The sequence below is a fragment of the Sinocyclocheilus rhinocerous genome, unplaced genomic scaffold, assembly GCF_001515625.1.
Source record: "Sinocyclocheilus rhinocerous isolate Xijiao unplaced genomic scaffold, SAMN03320098_v1.1 scaffold273, whole genome shotgun sequence".
Lineage (NCBI taxonomy): Eukaryota > Metazoa > Chordata > Actinopteri > Cypriniformes > Cyprinidae > Sinocyclocheilus > Sinocyclocheilus rhinocerous.
Genome location: NW_015656360.1, coordinates 2,776,678 through 2,789,027, shown reverse-complemented (window position 1 = coordinate 2,789,027; position 12,350 = coordinate 2,776,678). Strand labels below are relative to the sequence as shown.

At 38.9% G+C, this 12,350-nt stretch overlaps 1 protein-coding gene across 3 annotated transcripts in view; it reads left to right on the top strand.

The window, feature by feature from the left end:
- rnf216 (ring finger protein 216) overlaps positions 1-12,350 on the top strand; it is a 48,712-nt gene that overhangs the window by 11,953 nt on the left and 24,409 nt on the right. For 2 of the 3 annotated variants that reach the window (XM_016527660.1, XM_016527659.1), the window contains 10 exons: positions 2,937-3,533; positions 3,630-3,706; positions 3,810-3,912; positions 4,036-4,197; positions 5,034-5,148; positions 5,243-5,379; positions 5,520-5,570; positions 5,824-5,961; positions 8,551-8,699; positions 8,978-9,056. In XM_016527660.1, coding sequence (XP_016383146.1) covers positions 2,937-3,533; positions 3,630-3,706; positions 3,810-3,912; positions 4,036-4,197; positions 5,034-5,148; positions 5,243-5,379; positions 5,520-5,570; positions 5,824-5,961; positions 8,551-8,699; positions 8,978-9,056 — 1,608 coding nt within the window. The remainder of the gene's footprint in view (positions 1-2,936; positions 3,534-3,629; positions 3,707-3,809; positions 3,913-4,035; positions 4,198-5,033; positions 5,149-5,242; positions 5,380-5,519; positions 5,571-5,823; positions 5,962-8,550; positions 8,700-8,977; positions 9,057-12,350) is intronic. The other variant, XM_016527661.1, reaches the window with a different exon arrangement.

Here is a 12,350-nt window from a genome sequence, read left to right as displayed (position 1 = left end):
TAAAATAACACAATAGTGCTCACTGCACAAGTTAAATACAGATTAATCTTCGTTAGAGCTGTGGTGTTATTTGATTAGCAGAAGCAGGTATTTATTGGCTGCTGTCTCTTTAAGACCAAATGCACGGACCTAATACTGACGCACATCAGGGTTTTTTCTTAGCTGTTTACATTCACTTAAGACATAACTGACTGTTTTTACTAGAATACTTGCCAAAACGGGTATTGTATCATAACTTTGTGTGCATGTAAAAGAGGAATCAATTCGCTGTTCACGCTGTGTCTCTCTCTCTGTGTGTGTGCGCTTCTCGTGTGGCGGGTGGGTGCACAGAAATCAGCGCGCGAGTTTAAATTGCTTGAATGTGTAAATTGGCAAGACAAAACATGTGTAAATGATAAACTTTCACTCTATGATGGTTAAACGTAACAGTTAATCCGCGAATCACATGCGTGCCGAACCGTGGGGCCTGGTCCGTACGGATCACGGATCATCTACGATCCGTTGCACCCCTAGTAAAAAATAAAATATTAAAGTGATCACAACCCTGAAGCAAAGTTGACCCCATTGTCTTGAAGGGTTTTTCTTTTTTGCAATATGACTGGATGACCGTGTTATCCAGATTGTTACATGGTTACTTACCTAATCAGTAAATAAATTAACAAATGATAAATATTTTTTCCTCATTTGTAAGTTGCTGATAAAAGGGTCTTCTAAATGAATAAATTTAAACTTGAAACAATAATTTAAATTCAAATTATTTGAATGAAACTTACTTAACAGTAGAGCCCGACCGATATGGGTTTTTTTGGGGGCCGATACCAATATTAGGGGGTAAAAAAAGGCCGATATCGATATATCGGCAGATATTCTTTGTGTATATTATAGTACAGTACCAGTCAAAATTTTGGACACTTTCCCATTCGTATGTCCAAACTGTGTGACATAATATACCTCTGTAAATAAATACAATTTAAATTCACGTCCCGCGCACTTTAATGCTCTTTGAATGCAACGTGTACGTTCCTTTGGAACTGGATTCATGGCGGAATATCATGTGAAGTCTACTTCGCAGGGCACTTACAGTCGAATAAGACAACGCTTGAATGCTGCTGCCTGAACAAGAGCTCTCCTTACTGAAGTGAAAGTGTTGGCTGGTGTCACTATCTCGCGAATGCGGCGGCGATCCCTTCAGCTCGAGGAGCCCTCTCGAACGCCACCCTCCGCGTGTCGGTACGGTAGCTATCGATGCGGGGGTGGTCTCTTTCGAAAGGGGGCCTCGAGACATACACTCGATTCGGCGTTTGAGAGGGTTCCTCAAGTTGAAGGGATCCCCCGAATTTGGTGCGGATCCGCCGCGCCGTTAGGGAGATATGGCCGTTCAAAGTAGAGGTCTGCGCGGGACTATTTTTTTAGTCCCGCTCCCGCGAGGTTATATTCCACTCCCACCCGCTCCCGCTATGTATTCACTCTTTGTTCACCCGCTGTCCGTTTAGAATAATTTTCTTCCCGACCCGACCGTTACCGCTAAATTTAGATCTCGTTTCCAGAATCTCACATTTAAATTTCCGCTACTGAAAGAAAGAGAGATGGGCTGACAAATAAAAGTGTAGTCTGCACAAAATTGTATTTATATAATTTGTCTTGTCAAGAGTCTTGAAGTTATTGACCGCAACTGCTGCCAGAGAAAATAAAAATGTTGTACAAAAATTTTATTTCTTATTTTTATTCGTCTTGTCAGGATACAATTCGTTTAACATTTATAACACAATACGAAAAATGTCGCAGACAGAAAAAAATAAAAATGTAGGTTGTACAGAAATAGCCTAGCTATTTTTATTCGTCTTGTCAAAATACTAAATTCGTTTAACATTTTGCTGTACACAGTAGGAAAAGTGTCGCAGAGAAAAAAATTAAAATAAATAGGCTACGTCATCTGTCATTTAAAATGATAGGCTAAGCAAAATATAAACAAAAACGAGTTGAACGTCCTTCAAGGACAGCGCAGCCACACTTCGCTCCATCCTTATTCTGCTCTGTCACTCATCGACAACCTGCCTGTTCTGTCTGAGGACCGTATTTACCACACCGGTAGGCTACAGCCTGCTCTGAGCATCGTTATTCACATGCTGCGCACAGACCTCGCAAATAAAATGCGTGACTCAGGAAGCGCTGGTTCATGCGTGCAGCGCGTGCATAACAGTCCTGAGTGCAGGCTGTACGGTGGTCAATAAGAATAAAGAGCAGATGCTGTTCTGAAAGGATGTCGGGAATGGGATATTGTTAGACCGCCCGCTCCCGTTCAAATTACACCAGAGTTTTTGTTCAAATTACACACAGGCACTCTGGCACTCCGCTACACGTTTCTTTAATTTTTGGTTAAACTAATCCTTTAAGGTGTAAATTAACAATTTCATTTACTTTTCAGCTTCATCTTAATGTAGTTTTCAACTTGTTTCCAAGACAACATTTTTCATTTTAATTTAGTTAAACTTGAATATCTAATTTAGTAAAACAAAAAAATCTAAATGTATATATTAATGAAAACTGTTATTTACTGTTCTTGATAAAAACTCAATGATACTAAAATAACACTGGTAGGCAATTTGCGCATATAACCATATTGAACATGGATACTGTACTGGTGTGAAAATTATATAATATCTTCTGAAGTCTACTGTCTAATGGTTATTAATAATTTTTAAGTGTTCCTTAATTGTCTAAATACTTTTTAGCAGCACTATTTTTGGTTTGACAATAAAAAAGTATTTTTTTCTCAAGAAAAGTGACAACTACAGAGAAAGAGTTGAGAGAAATGTTCTTTCTGCTCAGTGCTTAAATGTCTGATTTCCAGAAAATGGATCTGTAATTACTGCACTAAAACGTGATGAGCAGTTCCTGTTCAAATATTATTCATACGCTCTCTTTCCATCTGGCAGCCACAGCCCTCACCTCATCGTGAGCTGATCCGACCTGCTGCCAAGTGGGGTGCGAGCACCTTCCCAAGCCAGGCATCTGGATCCAACAGCCATCCTACCAGCGCACACACTCATCATCCTTCTGTAGTCACCGCACATCCTGCATTAGGAAACCAAGCCATAGGTGTCTTAACCACGGACCAGAATGCTGTACCCTCGACATCTAGAGAAAATGCCTTGCACAGACCTCCAATGCCTGTTAAGGACTCACTGCCCCTTCCTAAGGACCCTTCAGCCAGTGCACACTCGGTGAATCAGGCCAGTTTGTTTTTTTCAGCTCCACCCACCACTGAATCAGGTCAGTCAGACTTGGGCAACAAAATTGAAGTGGTTGTCTGGCCGAGAACTGAAAGGACCACACAAAGGCCTCGGACACCACAGGAGACTGTGCTAGTAGACGTCAGGCGAGATGAGCAGCCGGCGGCCCCTCTCTCTCCTGCACGTTTCCCTGCACTGGCAGACAATGAGAGGCCTGGACCGTCAGCACCCAGAGAACCCGTAATACAGCAGAACCCTGGCCGGACGTCCCTTGATATTGATATGCTGGTGAAGGGGGTGGTGAGTTTTCTGAGTAGCACCTCATTTTACAGTATCCGACTATTCATATTGCACTTTAAAGGTGGGGTTTATTTTGATTTGTTTTGACATTTTCAGATGGACCTTTTCCCCGATGTGCAAGACGCATATGTAGCAGAACTGATAGAGAGAGGTGACCTGAAAGATTTAAATGTGTAAGCACAAATCTTTTTCTGCTCATTTCTTGCTCAGATGTATTTTGTTCATGTGTGAATTTTTTTTTTTTTTGTGAGACATTGTTTGGGCTATTTATCACAGAATATGCAATATATTATTGGAAAACCCTGATTATCCGAAGAAAGCAAACTCAGTTGTGACACAAAGCAGTGTTCTTCTTGAGACGAATGATTCTGAGACGCAGGTTTGCACAATATTTTCATCAGATCCATAGTTTATTTATATATATTTGATGTTGTTACTATGAATGCATTGTAAAAATTGAACTAATAGAGTATAATTTACTTACTTTTTCTCTGTCATGCAGGAAAGTGAGAATTATTTTGATTATGTCAAACTAAAGACTGTTGGCCCAGAGGTCGTCATTCAAGCTGCAGACATGCTGATGGGTGACTTCAGAATGTTGAGCTGTCAGGATATCAAGTGGGCCCTGAATTGCCTCAAAGGACACTATGCAATCACCCGAAAGGTGAAAAATATTCTGTTTTCAGTGTGTATTTTATGGAAAATTGTAAATAATCTAAATATTGTTTTAATTTAATTGTCGTACATTTTTTTTGTGCGCTACATTTAAATGTTACAAATGACTGATTAACTAAATCCTTTGGTTGTCACCAGCAGTATAAGATTAATACACTAATACCTTTAAATATTTAAGTAATTTATTACATTTTGTAAATAACAGAAACACTCACAATAAACTGGCCGCAAATGTTATTCCCAAACAAACCTGTGTATATACAGGTCTATTTTCAACTATTTAGTGTAAAGTTGCATTCATGTTTACTGTTGCTCTGCAAAATTTTGTGAGCGACACCCGCGCAATGAACAGTTTCGCATGATAAACTTTAAGTGGCAGAGAAATTTCCCAATGTGAATTTTGCGTTGGGTTTAAGTTTGGTGCACTGGACACACAAATGCACAGTGCTGACCAATAGCAAGCCTCTGGGTTTGACGGTGACCTCTGTGTGGGTGGAGATTCGAAACTTGCCAACTAAGCAAAACTGAGGGACGAGGTGCTCATTCTCAGTGAGATTTGTATAACATTATACTTCCATGTTTGAATCTATAATAAAGAGGCTGTTTGAAAAGCAGTTGTTTTAGGGTTGGTTAGTTTGCTAGTTGGCAGAATAGCTTTGGATATGTATTTCGTTGTCATTAGTATCATTCCTATTTTGTCACATTTTCTTTCACCTGAGAAATTACACAGAGCAGATGTAAATGTCACTATCCAGAAACTGGCATCCCATATTGTTTGACCACTAGTCATTTGTGTGGCATTAATCTTTCTGGTAACTCTCAAAGGCCTTATTCGAAGCCCTCAAGAAGTGGCAAGAGAACTCCACTGACCCCTCAGGGAAGAAGAAGAGAAGGAGAGAGCCAAATGAGCGCGCCTTCATAGACTTCAAGTTTGAGCAGGGTGACTACATATGTCTTTGTTTTTTGCATGCCTTTCAAGCGCAAAATAAAACCAGGTAAACAGTGAAATGCTCACTGCATCTCGTTCATCTCAGGTTCTTTTAAACTGGAGAGAAAGATGTATTTTTTGGAGAAGAATCGCAGATGGAGCCGCGGTAACGAGACTACACTGGAGCCGTCGCTCTTGAAAGAGCTGCAGTTTTACGAGCAGAAAGCCAAGGAAATGGCTGAGGTACTTGGCACGGCTCACTTCTTCCATTTATTTCTGATGGTTCCGCCTGCAATAACCCAAAGAAATAGAGTTGTGGTGAACTGAGCTGACAGGCTGTTAATTGTTGAAATAATTACGAGGGTTTTTTCCTCCACTTTCAGCATGAAGATTTCCTATTGGCTTTGCAAGTGAATGAAGAGCAGTATCAAAAGGTCGGTGTGAAGAGCCAGTTTATGTTCTTTTAATGCTCCTGTAATCACATGTCAATCCACATCATTTAAAAAAAAAAACTTAACAATTTAGAGTGTGAGAGTTATTTTGTCCCTTTCCACAGTTGTAAATTATTGTATAAAACAGACAGTTCCAGCTCTAAAAGCAGATCAGAGGGACCTTGTTCAGCCTTGTAATGTGTTGTAGATTATAATACTAAACTTTGTGTTGAGAGCATGTGACACTTTTGACCAGGACGGCCAGTTGATTGAGTGTGGCTGCTGCTGTGGGGAGTTTGCCTTCGAGGAGATGACCCAGTGTACAGATGGCCATTTGTTCTGCAAGGAGTGTCTGGTGAAATACGCCCAGGAGGCAGTTTTTGGCTCAGGACGGGTAAGTCATCTGTTCAGACTGTTCAGTCTCTAAGGTCGCGGAAGCAGGGGGGCCGCCCGGGCCTAGGCCCGGGTTAATTTTGAGGTCTGGTACAAATATGACATGGGCTACAAAAAAAACATAGGCTATAGGCTCATATGTATGCACATTTAATCATTAAAAGATCGCGATCTCGATTAAAACACACGTGATCTTATTCCTAAATGACGGTGATTCTGCTATGTCTATTAAACCTTTGAAAACACAGTCACATCGGAATATTTAAACCTGCTTTCGCACAGCCGCTGATCCAGATAGAGCAGCGCAGCGCTCATCATGTAGCCAAGCTTTATGTTTGAAACGGTCTACACAAACAGTCTACTTACACAGTAGGCTACATTTCTATGTTGCAAACATTAAATAATAACGAAAGTATTTGGAGAAAAGTTTTTAATCCGGATATAAACTGATGTTGCGGCAGCCTCGATCAAAACGAGTAATAAACCTTTGGAACTAATGATACGCTTCAAATATAGATTTTCATTCAAAAACTCTGGACGAAACAAGTCATTTTTCAAATGATTTTTTAGCTACATAATGAATTCATTTAAATGAATAAATATTTTTAAATACACTCATTTATAACATTTTAGACATTTATAAATAGACTCATTTATAACATTAAAAAAAAACATTTATTCAGAAACTCAAATTACATATTTTGTTTGGTTGTCTAATTCTTGTTTTCAGAATCGTGGGAGAATAATAGCATAACAATACATAGGCTAACATATCAGACATCTAACTAATACTTTTAGTTCAGTAAAAGAACAGACACTACAATTAAAAACTGAACGAGCAGCCGCGCCGAACGACAGTTGCATCACAGATCAGATTTCATTTCTCCAGTGAGGAGAGTGAGTCGAGCTGACTTACAAGAAGAGTGGGGTGAGACAGACAAGACGATCGCGGATGAGTTTCGAAACGAAATGCAAAAGCACCTGTTTGGCAATATTTTGGATTTTGAAAAGCCTGTTGACTTTTGCCGTTTATCTAAGGTGATTTTGGAAGTTTCTTTAAACATTTGTTTCTTATTTAATTGGTTCCACATTGTTTGCTGATTTTTACTTTATTTAAACTTTGTGTCATTTATTTATTTTATTTGACATCAAGGTGTATGCTGTGCCTCCAAGCTTTCTTACTCGTTTTGTTAATAAACGTTCTACGTTTCTTATTTACTTGGTTATATATTAATGCATGTTTACTTATTTCCAGTTTTGTATACCTATTAAACTTTATGTAAGTTATTTGTTATTTTATATTAGGCATAGCCTGCCCTAAAGCATGGTGTATTTTTATTTGTTTTGTTAATAAAAGTTCTATGTTTTATATATAAGCTAAAGTGAGTTTGACGTTGTATTTTGTTGTTGCATTCAAGCAATTGACCTGCCGCTAATTCGAAAGTGAAAGAAAAATGTGCACGGCGCTTTTAAGCTATTTAAAGGCGAGGAAAAGAGGGAAAATTCAAACGAACTAAAAACGAACAATTGCTTTACTCCGAATTGCCGCTATTTGAAAGTGAAAGTAAAATGCGCACGCCGCTTTTACAAGCTATTTAAAAGCGAAGGAAAGCCAGGAAAAGAGGGAACGCCCCCGCCCCCGCGGTGATACCGGTATTACCGGTGTTGTCACACGTCGATTAACCGGTTGGAAAATTTCCTCACTGTCACAACCCTACTGGAAACTGTATGTGCGGTCACGTCCATTATTATGTCACAATGTTTTCAGGCATTATGCACAGTGTTCATGTTTTGTTCTCATTTGTAAAATTCCCCTGTAATTTGGTTTCATATTTGCCCTGTGCTTTTTTAGGTGCTTCCCAGTTTATCTCCCATCTTAGTTTAATTTTCATTCTAATAATCATAAACAAAAGGTATACTGTTTACATTCACCTTGATTATTAAAGCTCTGGCATCATTGGTTTGCAGGTGTTTCATATTTTATGTCTAATGGAGTGAAATTTATAGTGTTTAGACCCATTCACTACCATTCAAAAGTGTGTGGTCGGTAAGTGTTTTTGAAAGAAATGCTCACCAAGATTGCATTTATTTGATCAAAAATACAGTAAAAAGGGTCAAAAAGAAGTTTTACAGTAAAAACTATTACATTTTAAAATAACAATTACATTTCTAATTTAATGTAATTTAAAATGACTTTTATTCCTGTGATGGCAAAGCTGAATTTTCAGCATCATTACTCCAGTCTTCAGTGTCACATGATCCTTTACAAATCATTCTAATATGCTGATTTGCTGCTCAACAAACATTTTTTATTATTGTTTAAAACAGTAAAGCTGCTTAATATTTTTGTGGAAACCATGATATATATTTTTTCAGGATTCCTTGATGAATAGAAAAGAACAGCATTTATTTAAAATAGAATCACTTTTGATCAACTTAAATGCATAATAAAAAAAAAAAAGGCATCTTACTGACCCCAAACCTTTCCATGGTAGTGTAGGTACTCAACACAAGCACTCACTGAATTTTACAGTTACAGTGTATTTTGGCTTCAGATTAAGTAAAAATGGTTCTTTGTGTTTGTTTACAGTCGGAGTTGAGTTGTATGGATGGGAGCTGCACCTGTTCCTTCCCTACGAGTGAGCTGGAGAAAGTTTTACCTGAAAACATTCTGTACAAATATTACGAGCGACAGGCAGAGGAGGCCGTAGCCGCCACCTGTGCTGATGAACTGGTCAGGTGAGTTAAACGTGTTGATAGACAGCTATATGACTTTTTTTTTCTGTGGAACACAAAAGGAGATGTTTTGTAGAATGTCCAGACTGTTAATTTCTATACAATGAAAGTTAACAGTAACTAGAGCTATCAAGCTCCAAAAAGGACAAAAAAAGTAATCCACATAAGTAATCCTTATAGTGTTCTGTATTTCAGCTTTTCGAGAGCCATGCAATTCGAAGCTTTGAAAATTGTACAAACTTGAGATTTAACCACACTGTTTTCCTCACTTTCTTTTCAAGGTGTCCATTTTGTAACTTCCCAGCACTGCTGGATAAAGACATTTCTCTGTTCAGTTGCCCAAACCCACGCTGCAGAAAGGTTAGTCCGTGTGCCTGGATACACTAGTGTGTATGTGTAATTCAATCGTTAGAGTGATCTCTTTATGAAAGTACTATCATGATCTGGATCAGTTCTCTCTTCCTCTGTCCACTTCTATTTCTGAGCCCCACAGTGGTCACATGGTGGCGCCATAGGCCTGTGGAAAAAGTCTGTGGTTTGCAGTTGCAGAGGCCCCATAATGAACCATGCTAGTGTATGTGAAACTAATGGTATTTTATCATTGGCAGAGTTTACTCAGCTGGAATTAGTCAGGTCAGGGCAAGAACAGAGACAGCCATTCATCATGTCTGCTATAAATATTCAGCACTCCGAACCCTAAACAAAGATTAACCAGGGTCAGGGAAGTTTAGCAGAACTAGATGAATCAGCATTCCGGTATATCACTGTCACATGATGTTTTGGCAATGATAACAGGGAAAATGGGGCTTATACCTTCGGGATATGAATCACAAATCACAACCTGTTGTGCCTTTGAAAAGCAAGGTTTCAGAAAACAGACTGAATTGTGTATCAAGTGTTTGTTACAAGTGGCTGCTGAAAGGAGATACTACATTAACTACATTTTTCAGTAGTGTGATGATAGTAGTTTAGCTGTTTTTAAAATGATAAACTTTTCCAGTAATAACCTTCTTTTTCCAACAACTGAAAAATGATTAACTGGTCGTGCTTCTTCATAATAGTAAATGAATATGCTAAATGTTGCTGTTTATCACTAAGGTTTTGACTTTGTTTAATAAATTAGGGTGTGTTCTAGTTTTTCTAGTTGTATTTATATTCAAGTTTCATGGAACATAAAAAGTGTCAACCTAGTTAAACCCTGGGAATGGTCAGGGTTGTTCCAGGGTTTCCTTTGTCATGGAAATCCTGGGAATATTAGGAATCTTTTAGCGTTCTGGAAAAGTCATTAAACTTACTAAAATCTAAAGTCATGTACTGTAAATTATTATAGTGTACACTAGTGTGTTTCTAGCATCTAAATTAAGTTACTGGTCCCCAGCTCCCTGGTTGAGAACCACTGCTATAATGTGAGGTGAAACTTTCCCATTTGGGTGAATATGACGACCAAAGTGATGCTTTAAAACTAGCAAAGAAATAATACTTTTATGCATTCAATTGATCAAAAGTAGCAGTAAAGACATTTATAATATTACAAAACATTTATAAAGTTACAAAACAAAAACTAAAAAAGTAAATGCTGTTCTTTAATCAAAGAATGCTGGAAAAAAAGTATCACGGTTTCCACAAAAATATTTAGCAGTTTTCAGCATAGATAATAATAAATGTTTTTTGAGCAACAGATCAGCATATTAGAATGATTTCTGAAGGATCATGTGACACTGAAGACTAAAAATGTAGCTTTACATCACAGTAATAAACAAAAGCTTAATTTAATTCTAAATAATAACGCGGATGAGACGGGGGATGTCCCCTTAGGCAGGTTTAATGTTGTCACCTACTTTTTGTTAGTAGCTTGTAGTATTTTCAAGAGTAGTTTGTAGCTTGACAAGTTTCACACTAGCTTCTCCAACACTGGATACAAGTACATTTGATATTTTGTCATCAGTCTTATCAGTGTTGGGCTGTGAGGAATGTATGAGGCAGTGCCAGGACACAGAGAGCTGTCAGTCCGTCTCTGTGTTAGTGGATTTCAGCTGGCAGGCGGAACATGTCAAGGACTCTGAACTCACAGCTACTTTCTCAACAGGCCTGAGAGGAATGTTAGAGCTGCCTGCAGTTTGTCAGGGCTATCTTTCCATTCATCTGTCAATCTCCATTTCTCTCTCTATCTCTGTTTGTCCCTCCATCACTTTTAAAGTAATAAACACACGTGGGAGGGCTGTGATTGTGAGTGCCTTTCAAACATCATGAAAGCTGAGGGTGTATGTACGCATACATTGCAATTTAACGTAAAGTATGTTTTGAGTTCCTGTCATTTTGAGGCAGACCATTTCCCACATCACTTTGAGTCTTAGAGTGTCAGGAGAAAAGGTTTCTTGTTGACCTGAAGGCCCCTCGCTGTCCAACACAATATTCAAAGGCCTCCATATTGGCTAAAATATTTCTGCTGTAATTATGACAATTGAATTATTGAAAATTAGTGCATACCAGAGATGTAATGGTACATTAATTCATTAATTTTTAATCATTCAGTGGTCTATCAGCAATTATTCTCTAAATAACTTTGTTGATTATAGTCTGGGCAAGTCTTATTGATGTGAAAGGGAAGATGATGGTTGGCATTTCCCTTTAAAAGACTTTAATATCCTCAACCCTCTACATTGCGAGTAAATCACTCGCATATGCGACTAATCTTCACTCTGGGCGACTAAATTATGTCTAATATTAGCCACTGGCTATAAATTCTCAGATTTTACTCGCCAGTGTGTGAGTTGGACGCTAAGTATAAGTTTAGCACAGATAAGTGAAAGTGAAAGTGATGTGACATGTGGCCAAGTATGGTGACCCATACTTGGAATTAGTGCTCTGCATTTATCCCATCCTAAGTGCACACACACAGCAACACACACACACACTGTGAACACACACCCGGAGCAGTGGGCAGTCATTTATGCTGCGGCGCCCGGGGAGCAGTTGGGGGTTCGGTGCCTTGCTCAAGGGCACCTCAGTCGTGGTATTGAAGGTGGAGAGAGCGCTGTATAAATATATATATATATTTAAAACACACACACATGCATATATGGAATATCAGTCTGGCGAGTAAACTAAAAAATTTACTAGCTAATGGCGATTCAATTGCCAAGGTGTCCGTAGATGGTTGATCCTGCCATCAGGTAAACAGTACTTTTGTGTTTTCTGTCATATACCAATTGTCCACTGGATGGCGCTCTTGTTCTGTGATGCCAGTGCAGTTTTATTCTGCCACACATCTTCTGCTGATTACACAGCTAAACCTGGCCTCACACTTCTGCAGCAGTTCACAGCAGGGCGGGAGAGGGGGGCACGGGAAGCTGCTCAAACGGTTACATCTTTGGCCTTCCTCTCAGCACAGCTGATAACTTAAAGGTCCCATATTGTCAAAACTGAAATTTCCTGGCTTTTTTCATGATAACTGAGGTCTAGGTGCTAAGTAACTACCATATAAGTTTCAAAACAGTCAATCCACAGTCAAATGCACACAGCCTGCATGAAGTAGTAGTAGCAAAAGTAAGGATTTTTCACGAACCGTTGTGACTTCCGTAAAAAGTGACTTCAGAACTACTCAGTCACCGCCTTCAGTCACCACCCCGAGCACTGCCCACAGTCCCACTCTCC